Below are 18,500 nucleotides of genomic sequence, written 5' to 3'. Positions count from 1 at the left end.
TTTTTCTCATTAGTGACAAGCTGACAAAACATAATAAAACGCAATTGCATTTTATTATATCGCATTCCATACTTTTCCTTAAAATTCAACTGCCTCGTTATCCAACCGTAAAGTATAATCTACCTGAGATCATAATAAACCTATTAAGTTTAGTGAGGATTATTACAGATGTCTTCAGCATGAATTGTTGAGGAGGCTTCCATCCTGCAGTGGGTTGATAATGGCTGCACTTTACCTTTTTTTACTACAGATGTCCAGCAGTGAAAAAGTGTGGCATTCTGTCAAGGTCTTGGATAAAATGAGGTAGGTTCCACTCGACAAACGTACGGTTCTTTATTGACTACTATAAGTCCGTATGTTCAGCTGCCCATTGAAAAGGCTTAATGGTGGAATAAATGTGTCCAAATAATAAGCCCATAATGGGTCGTTAACGGACAACAGATGATGTAAACAAGCACAGTTTACTATAAAATCGACTTCCTATCCGCACTTTCTTATGAACCCTGTTCTCGATATGTCCACTATGGGTATCTTTGCGTTTGTCGTTGTGGTCGCAGGTTGCATCTTCATCACCAATGCCAATGTAGTAATGGATATGGCTGACAAAGTTCTGAGAAATATCTTTTGTGGTGAGCATTTATTTATTTTTTTATGTCTGAAATAATTAGTTGATACATTAGAAAAACTGAATCTGTGAACTTTTCGGCAAACGAAGGGTTGGGTACTCGGGTGATATCTCATCACTTCGTTTTTAAGGCCCGTAAAGATGAGAATTTATATTCATGCAAGTATTTATGCGATTTCCTTACACTAATGATTATACCTATTTGTTACCTAATTATTTGTATATCCTTGGTTTACCAACATAACTACTACATTTGTAGTTACTGAAAGTTTGATTGGACGAAAACTAATAAATCGAAATACAGTACCTCCTTTAGTATTAGTATTAGCATTAAAAATGGAAGGACAATGTAACAAGTAAAGGTTATGCAGCATCTGAATTGATTTACTAAATGTGCTAATTTTGTTTCCACATATGCTCCAGCAAAATCACCTCTGTGGTTCGCGGCCACAGAGATTATTACCCAGTAAAAGGCTCTTCCAGGAGAGAGTTTATTTATTTATATTTTTATTAAAATCAACTTGAAGTAATTCGAACCCACCAAATAAGGCACCATCAGGATCTAATCCTTGCCTGAATCTTGTAATTTTCCTCACTTCGGGTAATCATATTACAGTCACATAAAAAAGAAAGGAATCCGTAAAAAATGCATTCTATTTTGAAAGGAAAAGAGTCAAAAGGTTTCACATAATCGATTCACTGAAATCTAATGTCAAGTTTCTTTGACAATACAATTAGTTCCACAATAGATAAACGTTTTGAACTATCGCGATCCTCTTGGCCACTTAATTTTTTAAAGCGATATATGGGCAAATAAAAATGGATGAAAGCTGCTACGACTAACGTTTCATGTGCGAATAATGAAATCTAGAAACTCTGAGTAATCCATCGCTTATTATCAATGAGTCACAAACGTTGTTCACAAATAGCAATTAGACAGTTCCATAACCATATCGCATGGGTGTCAAACTCAGAAGTACTCACGAGCCGTGTAAGCAGTTTTCGAGGCTTGCGGGCCATACTAGTGTGCACTCAACAAACCGATGTAGCATTATTGAAAGAAATACAGTATTTTCACGTAAGAGGAGCGGTTGAAAAGTTCGTGACTTGAGTATGAAGATGGGCTTTTGAAAAGTTTGAAATATAAATATTGAGGAGTCTGGTAACATGTTACTGTTCAACATAATCCTCTTTGGAGTCAATACACTGCAATGTGTAGATTCCAGCTGCGAAGAAAATTTCCTCTTGGGCCTCCAGGAATGCATCCACTACTGCAATGACATCACTGTTGGTGGGGAAATGGATGCCAGCCAGGTGTTTTTTTTTTTTTTTTCAAATTAGGAAATAAGTGAAATTCAATGATAATATGGGGAATGGTCCAAGATTTCAAAACCACACTCATGCGTGCAACAGTAGCAATGACAGATTTGTAATCAGGTGCGTTGTTCTGGTGGAATAAGACTCTTTTGCTGAGTTTTCCTGGCGTTTGTCCTTGATATTTTCGCCAAAACGTTTCACAAGGTCTGTGTAATATGCCCCTGTGACTCTCTGACCTTCCTGAAGATAATCCACTAGCAACACTCCATCAGCATCCCAAAAACGGATGCCATCACCTTGTCAGATGAAGGAACCAACTTGGCTTTCTTTGGAAGGGGAAGAAGAACTCTGTTTTCATTTTTTGGATTGCTTCTTTTTCTTTGGCTGAAAGTGATTCACCCACGTCTCATCCACAGTCACAAACCTTACAAGGAAATTTGTTGAAATTGTTTAAAAGCGATACAAATGTTCACTTGACTTGACAGCTCTTTTGCATTTTCATTCTGCTGTCAATAGCTTTGGGTTATATCGTGCTGACACCTGACAACCTTCGGGCATCTCACATGAATTTGAAACACATAAATTTGAAATTTAGCGGTATATAGCTATACCACTAAATTTCTAATTTACTTCGAAATTGCAGCTCACTAATATGGAAGTCAAAGTTTCCATAAATTGAAATGTCACTTCCATACGTTTTAAATAAATAAATATCTTTATTTGTCCTACCAAACTAAATAAAGTGTTAAATTAGTGAGTGACAAATTCCATTCACGGCAGTAAATGCCAGGGGATTTACTACGAACTAAAATGATGCTATGCAATAACTTGCTCGATTACCAAAATGTTCATATTGTTTAATATTTTTAATACTGTATTAAAAATAAAGAATTTGTATATTTAAGAAACGTATTAAGTGGGAAAACGTCATTATAATAATACACTGTGTATTTTATTATCACGAACTTTTTATGCGGGAAAACTTTCTACCCGGGAAACTTCTTTCTCGAGAAAATAATACATTACAACATACAGAGTTGAAATTGGGACTTAAGAAACCAAAACTAGTGCAGGGGAAAACTTCTTATGCGGTAATTTCTTATCCGGGTTCTACTGTAGAGTCCTGACAATTAACGAACAAATTGCTCAGTATAACAACACCACCACTGAATACGCTATAGACGTGGTATACGCGTTCACATAAGCACACCATTGAGTATACATAATTGTTCAAAAAACGCACAGAACTATTAGGCGACAGTAGCCTCAGTGAACAAAATCGCTGTTTTTTTTTTTTTTTTCTTTCTTCTGTTAGCCTTTCGAGATATATTCCAATTTGAGATAACCAGTGGATTGATTCCAATGCCCTGGCTGGTATGAACCTATCAGCCATCTTCAGTATGTTGGCTTTCTTCCTCAGGGATTTCGTGCCTCTTAAGGCCGATGGCGGGATGTGCCACTCACAAAGCTACCAGAAGCACATTGAGGATATCACACTCGTCATCATCCTTATTGTAGTTATCAGTCGTTTCCAGGCAATGATGTCTGGTAAACGCTGTAGTTTCAGCTGTTCAGCAAGCTGCGTGGTCGTTAACTGATGGGGGAGATTGTGGTTATTGTTGGCCCACTTCAGAAGCCAGAATTCAGTTGCATATATTCTCCTAATGTGGGTAGGAGAATATAATGTGGCTGACGCACACAATTCAGCACCATACAATATGGCCGAATACACTGTTGTTCTTATATATCGTACAGTTGTCGCAGTTTGTCTCACTAGCAAGAGGTGTTGTTTGCATATCCAACGTAGATAGTTCATCCTCTTTACAAGTCGATATGCAACTTGAACGTAAGTTTGGTATCAAACATTATCCCCAGATCTCTATGACTTGTGACAATTGGGATAGGCATTTCATTAATTTTTGGATGCACGAGCGTAGGTGATTTTTTAAGAGAGTACACCACCATTACAGTCTTCTGTGGATTTAGGGCCAGGCCAAATTTATCTAAGTATATGAATAGCTCCATAAGCTTACGCCATTTACTTAATGATAACTATGCAACTATGTGTTTTCTAAATTAATTTTACAGATGAAAGCATGGATATGGAACAAAGAAAAGCTCGTTACGACTGCTTCATCAACAGTCCACCTGCTCCGGTATGTTTACTTATATTAATAGATTAGTTTTGTTTAGCTGTTGATTAGTTCTGACTTAATTTGAATGGAAAGTTATGCAAAATTAAAAGTGATTATTATTTAATGTAATATACTGTACTGCATCTGCATCTGGTGGGCCAGATGCAGACGAGTATCTAGAAGCAGCCTTCCTGGCGATCGCTGCTTCTAGTTAGCCAAAAAAAAAAAAAAAAAAAAAAAAACTATCTATCATTCATACCTTCCTCTTCTCGAAAAAGTGCCTCTCCAATTCTGCCTTTTAACTTTACCAAACTATAAACGTTGACTACAATAGCAGTCAGTTCATTCCCGTGGTCTAAAACACGCTGCCTGAAAATAAACTTCATGAGATCCAGCCTTCTGTTAATCACCAAAATTTTCTATTTGTGCTCCCTGATTCGTTTCTCTTCCGCCAGTGAAGTTTAATCTCCCTCACTCATTTTATTGATTATCTTCGGTTCCTTATATATATAATCTAGTTCCCCTGAGACTTTTTGGTTGATACGTTTTGCAGTCCGCACTTGCTAAGTTGTTCTTATGAACAATAGCGACCCTCACCAATCTGGTTGCCCTCCTCTGAGCCCTTTATAGAAGTTCTTTCTCTTTCTTCAAGTGTGGACTCCAGATCTGAATACAGTATTCTAAATGCGGCCTCGCGATCGTTTTATGCAAAGGGACAATGACATTCTTTTCTCTATTTGCGAAGGTCCTATTTTCATAGACAAGATACCATGTGCTTTTCTAGCTATCCGTTTTTCCGCCTGCATGGAAAATTTCATGCCTGACTGAATCGTAAACCGTTTTCGTAAGTCTTTTTCCTTCCTAACTTGTAAGTAAAGCCTAGATGCGAAACCTTACATTCAATAGTCATTTTCCAGACCATTTGTGTAACCGATCTAAGGCCTTTAGAAGCAAAGTGGTCTGGTCCTTGTTGTTCCTACCTTTAAATCATCAGCAAACTTTGACAACGTCCATTCACTTTTCATCAATATCATTAAAATGAGAAGCCCAACGCTGATCCCTGAGGGACTCCACTTGCTGCTACGCTGGTTCACCCTGAACTGAAGTATGTCCATTTGTGACTACCCTCTGTCTCCTATCTTTTAGCCAGCCCTTGATCCAACGTGGGATTTTGCCATTAGTCCCAATTTGCTCCAAGAGACTTCTCCTACACGAACCCATGCTGTGATCCATTAAAGACACCATTCCTATAGAGATATTACCTTGTTCTGATGGATAATTTCAGAAAATTTTCACTAGGGAAAAAGGGAGCAAGTGAATAATCTCATTCAAGTGATGGGAGACACAGGTGTGCCTATAACAATCTGACGAATACTGCATATATTAAGTAGGAGTATATATCATTGTATTTACAAAAGTTATTAATATATTTGCATTCATACCTGAATATTTTTGTGGCCCGTAGCCTCTACTTCAAAAAGTAGTCCATATCTAGAAAAAAAATTGGGAGTACAGTTATAGATAATCCTTTACCTCATCTATGTATTCGACTGTGCAGCTTTCTGCATCATTATGCATGGATGGACTAATGATTATAATAGATTTTATATAACATTTTTATATTTTAAGTAATTATATAAATATATATAAAAATATATATTTTTATATATATTCATAATAACAAATTGTTTTTTTTTTCAGAAGAGCAATATAACACTGACTCTGTATTTATATTTAAAATTTCCGTTTAAGTTTTTAAGTTGCAGTGCAGTTCAGTTCATTATTCACTAAACTATTTAATGCTCCTGGCCTATTGGCGGTGGTGAGCGGTTTATTGTTTCTGTTACATATACAATGTCGAAGCAATAATAAAGATTAATTTGTTTTAAACAGGCTGAATGTAATTCAAAACATTTTTCTTCCAGGTCAAGAACGTAGCTCAAATTTGTCGTAACGAATCCTATCCAAATATGAACGATGAAAAGTTCCTAGATGGATTCTGTACTGATGATGCTGCCCACCAAAAGGTAAACCGTTTTACGTTCATAAATTAGAAGCATTAAATTTAAAGGAAAATAATAATTTTGTCATCATTTTTGATTTGTAGTAAAGTTTCAAACCGTGAAATTCTGCGTGCGTGCTCAGGGCTGTTTCCGTAACAAAACACTCGTTATGGTCACATGTGGACATGTGTTATTGTTAGGGCGGCTCCTAGAACGTCAGTTCAAATCCGCCTTGTATTACTGTAAGTTTTAACAGACTCTATAAACTAGGCCAAACTTGGAGTAGTGTCATGTTTTGTTGTGATGTACTGGCCTCTTGGCTACCTAGAAGCAGCGATCACCGGGAAGGCTGCTTCCAGATACTCGTCCACACCACGGGAAGGTGGGCCAGGTCCAGTAGATGGGACGCCTTAGGTTTCAGTTTATGAAACAAAATGAAAAAAAAAAAAAAAAAAAACACTCTAGGGCCCACTACAGAGTTTAAAAAAAAACAAAACTCGCCAACTGTAACTACAAACACCACGTTAATCACAGTTAATTATCCAAAGTTAATCCAGTTCTTAACTGTGGAAGCATACTTCTTAGATCAAATGCAGCTTTAGCAAAGGTTTGTAACAGCTGAAGTTTATCTCGTTCCATCAAGAAATGAAATGCTTGTCCAGGAATCACATTCACCAGGAGATCACTAATTATTGATCGCGCACTATCATAAATATTACATTCACACAAAATGTGAAACCAATTTTCCTTGGCTCCACAAAAACATAATTCAGTATTTGTTAATCCTAGAGCAAATAGTTTCTCATTCAATGAGCCATGGACTGTTATTACATATAGCAACTACAACCCAGGCGTGAACCATTCAGCTACCCTTTCAGCTATCTAGGAGAAACGTCACCTCAGGAAGAAATAACTTTGTCACCCTTCCCGCAATTCCAATGTCCCATCTCGTTTGCCATAGGTTAATTATCTCCTTTATACACCGCTTCTTTTCCCTTTTAATGTCTACCTGAGTATCAATTGTAATGTTATGAAACGTAGCGGGGTATCTTCTTCTTAATCCTATAACATAGTTCTCGGTATATCGGGAACAAGTCCAAAGGAATAGCCCCGGCCAACACCTGAATTGCTGCAGTAGATACGTTCCTACACACTCTCAACATGCTGAGAAGCATTGATCTTTGTATAGAGTTGGGTTTTGCTTGGAATCTCACCAACACAGCACGATGAAACCATCGTGTATATGTTGTCATGGGGAGAAATACTGCCTTATAATATAATGAGATAATCTTGCGGGATAAACCCCAGCCAGACTTAGAAACACGAATAACAGCACCAGAGAACTTTTTCACTTTGGCTCCTAAATATGGATACGTCACAGGCTTTCGGAGTTCCGATTCTGTCGATGACGCGAGGAAAATTCCGACTAATCACGCCTACAATTTACAACATGATATATACTGACGCCTCATCCTTGACACTAGTCCAAAATAATCCAAACCAATTCTTAGCATACTGAAATAAAAAAAAAAGTACTTAATATGCACGAGCGAAATCGTGTCTATGGTTCGCAGCAGCAATCTCCAATACAAGGCTGATATTGAAACACTGTGCAGCTATCTCAATTATGGATGTTCCAGAGGGGAATTTATTTATTTAAATCAATGTGAAGTATAGTAGGGCCTCTCAAATCTGGCAACCTTGAGACCCCATGATCGTTGCCGAATTTCGAAAATTATGGATTTATGATGAAAAAAAGAAAAAAAAAATGCTTTCCTATTTTGAAAGGAAAATTATCAAAAGTTAAACAGAGTCGCTTCAATACAACTGTTTTCACAATAGATAATGACTTAAACGCGTTTTGAGCCACTACACTCCTCTAGAGCACTTAATTTTGTTTCAGAAGGCATATGGGTAAATACAAATGGATGAAAGCTACTGGGGCAAAAACGCAACAATCTAAAACTTCTTTCTGGCATAATGACAGAGCTAATGATGCGTTTGAAATCATCTGACGTAAGTACTGAAAAATGAACTTACTGCTGATAATCAGTGGGATCAGTACACCTTTGGGCTTGATAAGTGCACGTCAGACGGGGCGTTGGTGGCGGGTGCGAAACATGGGCACTTGGGAGCAGAATCAGCGACGCTTCCAGGTTTCCATGCAACAGCGAACATCCTCGAATGGATTGAATATTGTTTATTGAAGAGCTATGTTTCTGTAGGTCTTGTCTGCGCACACTCGGCCGCGATCTGTATTCAGCTGGTCAAAATATTGTGTGGTGTTTTGTGGATATATCCTTTGAAGGCTCTTGAATCTGGCTGCTTGGGATCGGAAAGTGGAATCAATATTTTTTTAGTATTATAAGGCTCACTGCTGGGTATGACAGCAGTTCCGCCATGCTAGGGACTTTAATAATATGTTAAAGCAGCCTATCGAAGGATATAACATTTGTTCTGAAGAGATGAAATTACCGCGGAATCCATCCTGAGAAATACTAAAAATCTGTTCTTGAGTGCGGGTGCGCGACTGTGGGATCCAATACTCGATGCTAAAGAAGGTTCTAAGTCGAAATTCAGCAGCAGAAGCCCTTCTCTTGGAACTGGAAAAGTGGTGGGTGAAGATGAGGTGTCATACCAAACCATTCCAAGATTTTCGTACTGCTGGACTCTGTACCACATCGATTTAGTTTTCATTGCTTAGGGTTTGTTAAATCCTACCAGAAGTCTCCATAAGGATGGTGATCGTTGAATTGAGTAATTATTGAATTTTTATTGAATTGGGTAATTCGGCTTATGACTGAAACAGGGATCGCTGAGATGCCTCCAATTTTTTTTTTTAACAGCCTACTCTTGATGTAAATGGATCTGAAGTTCTTATTTGATAGGTTTGACTTTGGACACACAGGTTTTGTCATGTATTGTCTGAGAATTGTTTGCATTGCCTTGGTCTTAATTGACAGCAGCGAATTGAACAGATTATGATAAGATAGAAAGGAACCACCATGAATTGCTACCACAACTACTTTTATTTAAGTATAATAAAACCATGAATGAATGAACCGGGTATTCTGAGTAATTTCTTATTAATTTTTTCCTCTTTTTGTATTTACAGATGAAAGACTGCATCATGAACAATATAGTAAGTTTCCACAATCCTTTATTTCATAACTGTTTACCACGTTAGTCAATATGGTCTTCTATAATTTTTTTATTTCCTTTAAAATTGTTTATCTATTGTAGTCATTTAGGGGCAACATAAACACATTTTAGTTTTTTAACTTTATTTTTAATTTTGTAAAAATAGTTCTTATATTTTTTTCTTGAACAACTAAGAAAATATCTATTTCAAATAATAGATTCTTCAAATATTTGCATCAGTCGTTATATTAGAAAAAAGGTCTAACTTTCTAATAGCAGTTTAGCGGAAATCTGTGGTGTCGCACTTTCTCGGAATACAGTGGCATTATAAATAAATAATCGTTATTATTAGTAGTAATGTGCATATTATGCATATATTCTTAATTATAGCACATGGCTACTTTTTTTGCTCATGATAGATACACCAGAGGAGCATCACAATTGACTGAAATTAATTATGTAGTTCAGTTAATAATAGGCACATTTTTAACAAATTCATCTCAGTCACTTTTGTTGTAGTGGATAACGTTATACAGACTTATATTTCTTTATTACAGATCCTTTGTAGTCTTTTGCACTAAAAAAAGAAAGTTGTTTTTAGTTGTTTTCAGTTCATTTAACAGATTATCTTTATGTTCATTCATTATTCGAGTATAGCACAGTGGTCATAATCACCCATCTGCCCCACACTAGGTGGAAAACACCTGTGCTTGAATCCCTGTCGCTAGGAATTTTTATGGATCTTTTTCACAATGCGGCTGGGTTAGTCGGTCACAGGGGAGAGTAGCATGGTTCCCCCCCCCCGGAAACTCGAAGGAAATTTTGCTTTAATATCAGTATAGGATCTTAGATGGGACATGTTTATGTACATTTAAAACATTTTGGGTTTGCATGGAACCTTCCAGGAACATATTGAACTACGCAGAGACTTCAGTATTGCACTTCCAAAAAAAAGTTCATGGTGTATAACAGAAAACAAGTTATTCTTTGTTTTAGGGCAGCGCCACAAATTTAGTCAATATTACTACTTATTTGTTACGGTTTGCTTGAAATATCTAAACTTACCATGTAAATCTGCTTGTTAAAACATTTGAAAGAGAAGGAAAGTTAAAAGGGGGTGGAATCCACAGGAATGATGAAACTAAAAGCGAAATTAAAATTAACATCCATCAAGAAAGCCATGATTAAAGCTAACATTGACATATTACAACAAACGTATTAGCACTGGTATTTCATTAAACCACTTTTCTCTGGGTTTCTCCCCTTACCGTCATGTCGGGTCTGTAGTTAATAAAGAAACGGTATCACATCAGTAAATGATCTAAATATTTATATATCTCTTAACAAGACAGCTGTGACTATTATGGAAATTAAATTTTAAAATTACATTTTTTTTGAATTCAGTTGTCGCTCTCGGACGGCCACGCAAAGTCAGAGGAATTTACAGCCACGGTGATTAAGAGAGTTTTTCAACAAGCAGTCTGATAATTTTTTTGTCCGCAAGTTTTTATGGCCACCACACGATAAGGTCCGTGTAATGTCTCAAAATCCGCGCTAATTATCACGTATTCAGTTTATCCTGAAATTACAGCAAGGCGCCTCCGTAGTCAGGCGGGCAGGAGCAGCAGCAGCAGTGCGAAGCACACGCTTCTTGATTAAACCGGGGTTCCAACCCGTGACCACCAAATACGGAAGATGCGGAAAGGTCAGGGAATGACCACCGCATATCCCCGGAGCAATATGGCCTTAGTTGCTAATGCTCCTAAAACCAAATAACAACAATTCCAGCAAAACCGAATTATCCATGCATTCCGTTTTGAAAAACAAGCCATTATCCTAAGGCCCCTCCGTAGCCAGGTGGGCAGGAGCGGCAATGCGTAGCACACGCTTCTTGATTAGACCGGGGTTCGAGCCCGTGATCACCAAATACGGAGGATGCGGAAAGGTCAGGGAATGACCACCGCATATCCCCGGAGCAATATGTCCTTAGTTGCTAATGCTCCTAAAAACCAAACAACAACTATTATCCTAATATCCATCAGGCGAAATGCTAATCAAATTTCCTTCTAGTAAACTGTTTCAAAGATACAAAGTGTTAAGTCTTTTCAACAAAATCTCGGTCAATATTAAATATGAGCACTTATCCCGCTGACTTATCCTCCGTTTGGAATGTTTCCACATTAACTAGTGGGACCTAACGTGCCACTTTTAGCTTTTTAACGTGTTTCTTCACACTTCGTACGCTGACTGATGACGCAATTATGCGAAAGAATCACAGCTATAAGTGGTGCGAATTTACTGGGGATTTTTTTCGCTTTTTTTTTTTTTTTTTTTTATCTTGTACGTTTTCGGTTTTGCTTGACAAGTTAAGGTGCTCGAAGATGCGCTTTTCCTTGCCTTCACGTACTAATTTTAATTATTATTATTATTTTTTTCACTTTCTTCCTTCCTTGTCATTTTTCCTTTATATTTTCTGTCTCTTTCAAATTGTTTTAACAACCCGTTTTAGAAGGTAAGTTGCGATATCTTAGTCGCATATTGTTATTTAATTATATTTATATATAGCTATAATTTGCTACTACGGTTTGGTACATCTTCATTATAATATAGGTTGAAGGATTACATCTCTCACTGGAAGGACCGAAGTAACTGAAAGCATGGATCGTACGGCTTTCTAATTAAATTGTGTTCGTTAATATTTCATATGATATAACGCTATGAACAAGAAGCAATGTTTATCGACTTCCTTTTTTTTACAATCTTATTAACAAATTAATTCTGCACATCTGCTATGTTAGATTTTCGATACACTTACAGAAAAATACAGTTAATTGTTTTATTCTTCTTGCACTATTATCTTTTTTTTTTATATCTCTTTACCTTCTCCAATGAGTATTATGCATTCACTTTTCAGCAGCAACATCATCACCGAAGAAAACGATCATCCATTGGATTTTTCGAAGCTAGTATTATCCGAAATACACCTTTTGCCAAGTCACTGGTAAGTACATTCGCGTCTTTGATTCAATGGAAGAAAATTATAGCTAAATGAAAGCTGATTTTCCCTGTAGGCCTAATTCATACATAAAAAATTTTGATAGAGAGAGAGAGAGAATCTGATGGTGTGGAGATGTCGAATCATTTTGTAACAGCAACAACAGACAGTCGTTTATATCTTGGATTTGAAGCGACACGTTTCCAAATGTACTGGATTACTTCCACATCAAGTGGAAGTGATTGATCCCTTATAATTAACAGCATTTTTTCAGAGGATTGCATCAGCTAGGAAGAAAAAAAGTACATTTTAACATATTTTTCGGTAAATCAACAGTCCATTTCATTTTCTGGAATTATGACACGGATATCATTTGTTCTATGTCAAAGTCCGCGCGGTAGCACAGTAGTCAATGTCCTTTCCACACTGAGTGACAACGGCTCCAGTTCGAATCCCGTCAATTACGTGAGAATCTTTTATGGACTTTTTCACTGTGGCTGAGTTAGTCGGTCTCAAGCGAACATTCCATATTTTTTTCTGCAGCAATGGCACAGAATACATGCAATTTACAGACAGAATATACTATTGCCTCATAGCCTTAGTTGCTTTGGCGCTTAACACACACATTCAAATTCCTACAACAGAATTATATAAAGGAACAGTTGTGTGCAGATATTTCCCATTGTGATGGTAATAAGAGCAACACTGCTAAAGACAAGATATAGACAAATGAATAAAATATATATCCACCATCAAGTGTCTTTCTGCTTGGTCAAAATCTTATCTCTGATTGAAGAAAATTTATTTTATTTAAAGAAGGGTTGTGTTACTTGTTTTTCTGGATCTCAATTCACTCCCCCCCCCCGCCAAATGGGTATATTACGCCCTGTGAAGTGTTGTCATGGCAGCAGCTCACTAATATAAAAAATCTTCCAGCCTCATCGCTGATCCATAGTATAAAATAACATAAAATAAAATAATAATAATAATTAAATGAATATTTTTGAATATACTAAAAATTCCTTTACAGAATATTTCACTGCACTGATTGTTTTCTTTTCTACTTCCAGGAATGTATGTAGTTACTGACACATTATTTCAAGAGTATGGTAAGTTATTTTACCAATTATTCCATTTATTAATATTTATTTACGTATGTCCTGATAGTAAATTATTATACTAAAACCCTTACTTGGTATTTCGGATGGATGTTTAATTCAATTACTGTTCTTTTTTTATTTATGATCTTAACCTGATTTAATAATATTTGGAAGTTTCCAGGATAAGTTAGTATAAAAGATGGATAATACGGAATTCGTAGAAATGAATTCTATAAAACTTAGTTTAAAACAAAGCATATACTGATATTATCATGATGCGGAGAGAACTTGTTCTGCAGTTTGACTCAGAAGTTAATTAGCTTCAAGCCACGCGGTTTAGCTCTCATATGGATTTAACGTGTTAATTAATTGAATTCCATATACTAGCCTGTTACTCACACTTCATAACTTTTGGTGCTGTAAACTTTATAAGTTTACTTAAAAGCCAGTGGCGTGACGAGTAAAAGCAGTTCATGTTATTTCGGGTATACGTGAGCAAATCCCGTTGTAAGTTTTAGGCTGCCGCAGCAGAGTGGTCAAGGGGAAGGGTTCAAAAGTAAATACGTTTGAATGACCGTAGTTTAAGCCTACGTGACTATGGTGATGTTCTTGTGTCCTTACTACCCTGTGAACTCCAACTAGCCTTATGTGGTCGTTCCGGGGTATAAACAAAAAAAATTATTTGTCTTTCTTTATAAAATAACAAATATTGTCTAGGTTCTATGTAGCCGACTGGTCATGCGCGAGGGTGCAGAAGCACACACGCTTTGAGTAAAACCGCATAACTGCTAAATACAGTTAATGGTTTTTATACGGTTAATGATTATATTCATTGTCAAAATAATTAATGGAAACTCCTCTGACCGTGTCAGAGTATAAACAAGAACATTTTTTAACCCTTCGCCAAGCCGGCCGTGAAGGTATATTGCAGGTGTGTATATCTCTGCAATAAAGAATAAATGTATGCTTTCTTACCTACTGTAATTCTTCTATAATAGAACAATAGAAGTATTTATTATTATTATTATTATTATAAAAACTTTTACACCTTTTTTACTACTTTTTTACCATTTTTTTCTACTCGTACTGGTACCAAGTGCATGGGATGGTTGGTTGTGTCCGATTACTATCATTATTATTGTTACTGTTGGTCGAGGAACTCTCGTACTATTCTACAGGTTAGTATGAGAGTTATTATTATTATGTTTAAAACAGTAAACACTTTATCAAAACACCTAAATGAATTCTGTTTATTTCTGTTATGGTCATTTGTTAGGAAAGCATACCTATACTTAAATGAACTCTTGCTTTTCACTAGATTGATGAAATGAATCAACTTTCTTTTTGATGTCTCTCTCTCCCTACTTATTTACATCAAAGTTCTTAAAGACAAGGTAGCTGAATGCTGCTATCTTCTTTACTGGAGAAAGAGGCGGAATTACAACTGCGGACGCCCCTGTTACTGCAACTGGTGCTGCTGATGCACCACAGGTAATTTCGGCTGGTACGTCATCGGTGAAGTAAACTTCTGGTTCCGATATGCAGCCCCCTTGTTGGCTACTCATGCCACCCATCAGATATAAAGCGGATTCTGCATAAAAGAAAACAATGAGCTTGTGTCTCATAAGAAACGTCAAATCATTAAAACGGTACTTTTCAAAACTAGACATATCCAACTTACGTAGTAGTGCAACTTGTCTTGCTAATCGTCGTATCTCAGTCCACAACTTAATATTAATATTTTAGATAGCTGAATCAACGTTATCTTAGTAATATCAAGAACACTCAAAAATTACTTACCTAATTCGACCGCTGTAGCAGCATGACGAGGCATTTGCAAATCTTGACATCTTTCCCATTTGTCTTGCAGGTCATCATATACTTCGACAGTAGCTACAGTAATCAAGCTTCCTTCATGGTTGTCTTCGCTTTCTCTGCATCCTCCGCATACCCAGATCTTATTGCCCACAGCAATAGCACAAGCAAAGGCACGAGGTCCACCAAGGGCAGGCATGTTTATCCACCTTGACAAGAAGTAAACATTTCTTGAAAGTATATTAAACGGAATGCTATCTAGCATCCTTTTAAAAGAACGTTTTTGACGTAAGACAGCCAAAATGAAACAGTGGAGACGCACTGGGTCTGATTTTTTGTTTCTTTTTGTGATTCGCCAACTAGGCGGTGTTTAAGTTTGTTTCTATATGCACTACATTAATTGAAAATAAATAAATGGGCTATTACTGAAGTCTACATTCAAGTTTTTAGAAATAACTAGAAAATCCAGCCTGCTATGCAGAAAATTTGCTTATATGTAACTGTGGCATTCCACGTCATATGTAAATTAATATAACTTAATTGTTCCCCGACTCTGTCGGCAAACTGCTTTTCAATGGCGACCCACTGGTCACTTTAACGTGATTTGTCAGTCACTTACTCGCTTTGATGCGTGATTTTATCCCCAGGAATGCTTAGGAATATCTGTCAGCAGATATCATGCCTGCGCGGTAGCACAGTGGTATCGTCACCGTCCTCCCCCACCGAGTGGAAAAGCCGTATTCGAATCACGTCGATGACGCGAGGAACTTTAGTGGTTTTTTTTCACTCCGTGGCTGAGTCAGTCGGTCTCAGGAGTATATAGCAAGTGTCTCCCCCTGAAACTGGGGTTTTTTCGTCCAGCAAAACAAGCAAATCGACCAGAGAACACACGCAATTTACAGACACAAATACGGGTTTATGTAGTCATTTACGGGAAACCCTAATATAATATTTTTGTCAGCAGATATCGGAAAAGATATCTGCTCAGTAAACCCAACTAACGGAAAATCGAACCTGAGGTTCATAAATTTCCTAATAGTAATAAAAAAAAAATTAAATAAAAAAATTACCAGTTTCACCAACACAACTTGTAAACTGTAAATTCAAAATTTAATAAATTTGGCAGATTTCTTATCCTACGCCAAAACAGATATTAGACAGATTCAGAAAATAAAAGAAAAAAAATTAAATTAAAATTTAAATTTAAAAAATAGGCTGTTTCACTAATGAATAAAATACATTGAAACAATGCGCTGTTTTCTATTTTTTTTTTTAATAAAAGAGAGAGAGAGAGAAAAAAACAGCAAAGAGAGAAAGAGAGCGCGCGTCTTCGTTGCTAGATTCGTTATCCACCCCACATCGGGTGGAAACGACTGAGTTCGAGTTCTGTCGCTGACGAGAGGAATTTTTATGGGCCTTTTTCACAACGCGGCTGAGTTAGCCGGTCTCAGGCGAGTGTACCATGTTTTTTTTTTCTCCCGGAAACTCGGGTTTTTCTTCCAACAAAACGGATGATCGATCTCAGAACACATGCAATTTAAAAACAGTACACGGAGCAATATGGCCTTAGTCGCTGAAACCCTACTACTACAAAATATATATTAACTTAAACTACATTAATCATGTAATTAAAACTTTTTTCTTGGTCAAAAAAAAAAAAAACACCAGAAGAATTTGTGGGGTGTCTTTCGCTGCTCACAAGTAGAGCGTTTTTACCTGCGGCTGGTGTAGAGATGCCCCTGATCACCTGGTTCCACTTCATTCCTAACAAACCATCAGTGTTTGCTGGTTAAGTTTTATGAATCCACTACTATTGTTTTATTAGCCTATTTTCTTCACTTCTCGCTAATTAAAAGAAAAACAATTATTCCCGATATATTAACATATGGTCAGTTTAAGACAGAAGATAGTGCATCTTTCTTTATTTTATTCTAAAGAACATTTAAAATGACTAACCTGTTATGGCATGGGTGGTAGCAGAATACGCAACTTGATATGCATTGATCCCTACTGTTATTTTCTGTGATCTCAGCTATTCCTCCCATTACCCAAATGGAATTTTTGTGGGTTACGACTGCCATTCCCATGACTGGAAGAACACAAGGTATTTGTAAGGTCCACTTGTTATCGACAGGATCATATGATTCCACTGATGGCAGAATACTGCAATGATAAAGGCACAATTTAATAACTCCATAAAACAATAATTACAATTCATTCACTCACCATCATTTCCAATAGAAAACATTAAGGCAGAGTTCTTCAACTAATGACAACGTCCCTTGTCAATAATTGAAGCGAAATTAAAGCAGCAACTAACCTTATTGTTAGTTGCTGGTTTCATTTCGTTATTAAAAAAGATATTAAAATTGATGAAAGCTGCCGTTTGTTTAAGTTACGCCAAGACAAACTAGGGTCGGTCGTGAGGCGTTAGTGGGACAGTGTTTATAATCTGCGCGAATTCTATGGCAGGTATGTTTTGCAGATGGACGAAAAAATCGCGTTTCCAGTTGAAAACCCATGCATCACTCGTCAATTAAATAATTACAGACTAACTCTGCCGCGTTTTGAAAAATGCGGACGTTGTGGTATGGTCATTTGTAGCCATGCATTTTGGGAAAAAATGTACCTTTATGAACGTTAAAGAAGTAAAGCGATTAACGATTCCTTTTTAAAGCGGCGTTGACGTAAACTGTTACCAATCATTTCGAACATCTGGACTAAAAAAGACAATAAGTGAGTTTGTTTTAAGTTGTCAGCTTTCAGAATTGAATTATTAATATTCTACTCTACTAGCACTTTTACCTTCCGTTTTCATTACGGCCCCCAATGGCGTACAATTTTTGATCACACGCAACAAGACCATGGCAGGCTCTCGCGCAGTTCATGTCTTCCTTTCTGCTCCATCTTCGACTTTCGATGTTCAGTGCGTACACAGTCTTCCTCGCTACCATCTCTCCATAAATTTTCCAATCAGGATCATACCCGCCTATATTGTAAAAATAAGTGGTGGAATTATAATACAATATTCAGTTCTATAATATGTTTCATCAAAGCCGCAACGAAGCATTTCTGGGCCCGAGGCAGCTCTCCAGAAATATTCCTTCAACTACTGTAACTACACTGGTGTTCAAAACAAAAGCGCATCACCTAGGAATTTCACATTTCTAATCCTTTTTTTTTTTTGCGATGGTAAGTTACATTAATGACTAGCATTACAAACCGAAATATAAACAAAAGATATTTATTAATAGTTAAGGCAAAGCTAAGTAATATTTGATAGGTGCTCTCAAAATATTCCAAAATGAGCATTTGCAACCTTTATATAACAGGTTTAGTAAACACGACAATTATGGCTGAAATGTTATC

At 36.8% G+C, this 18,500-nt stretch overlaps 1 protein-coding gene across 1 annotated transcript; it reads left to right on the top strand.

Annotated features, from left to right (window-relative positions):
- Positions 1-531: 531 nt before the first annotated feature.
- Positions 532-15,306, top strand: LOC150086813 (uncharacterized). The gene is made up of 7 exons (XM_090371587.1): positions 532-629; positions 4,031-4,098; positions 6,003-6,104; positions 9,196-9,222; positions 12,136-12,222; positions 13,287-13,325; positions 15,187-15,306. The coding sequence occupies exons 1-6, from the start codon at positions 590-592 to the stop codon at positions 13,296-13,298; spliced, it is 336 nt and encodes a 111-aa protein (XP_090227713.1). The 5' UTR covers positions 532-589; the 3' UTR covers positions 13,299-13,325; positions 15,187-15,306.
- Positions 15,307-18,500: the final 3,194 nt, after the last annotated feature.

This window comes from Mastigoproctus giganteus, chromosome 4, assembly GCF_048544385.1.
Source record: "Mastigoproctus giganteus isolate SK-2022 chromosome 4, ASM4854438v1, whole genome shotgun sequence".
Classification (NCBI taxonomy): Eukaryota; Metazoa; Arthropoda; class Arachnida; order Uropygi; family Thelyphonidae; genus Mastigoproctus; species Mastigoproctus giganteus.
The sequence above is the reverse complement of the archived record's forward strand: the minus strand, read 5'-3'. Positions and strand labels throughout refer to the sequence as shown.

Coding starts and splice junctions, on each gene's coding strand:
- LOC150086813 (XM_090371587.1), top strand. CDS start 590: ATGGATATGGCTGACAAAGTTCTGAGAAATATCTTTTGTG. Junction 4,099..6,002: donor TCAACAGTCCACCTGCTCCG/GTATGTTTACTT, acceptor TTTTTCTTCCAG/GTCAAGAACGTAGCTCAAAT. Junction 6,105..9,195: donor ATGATGCTGCCCACCAAAAG/GTAAACCGTTTT, acceptor TTGTATTTACAG/ATGAAAGACTGCATCATGAA.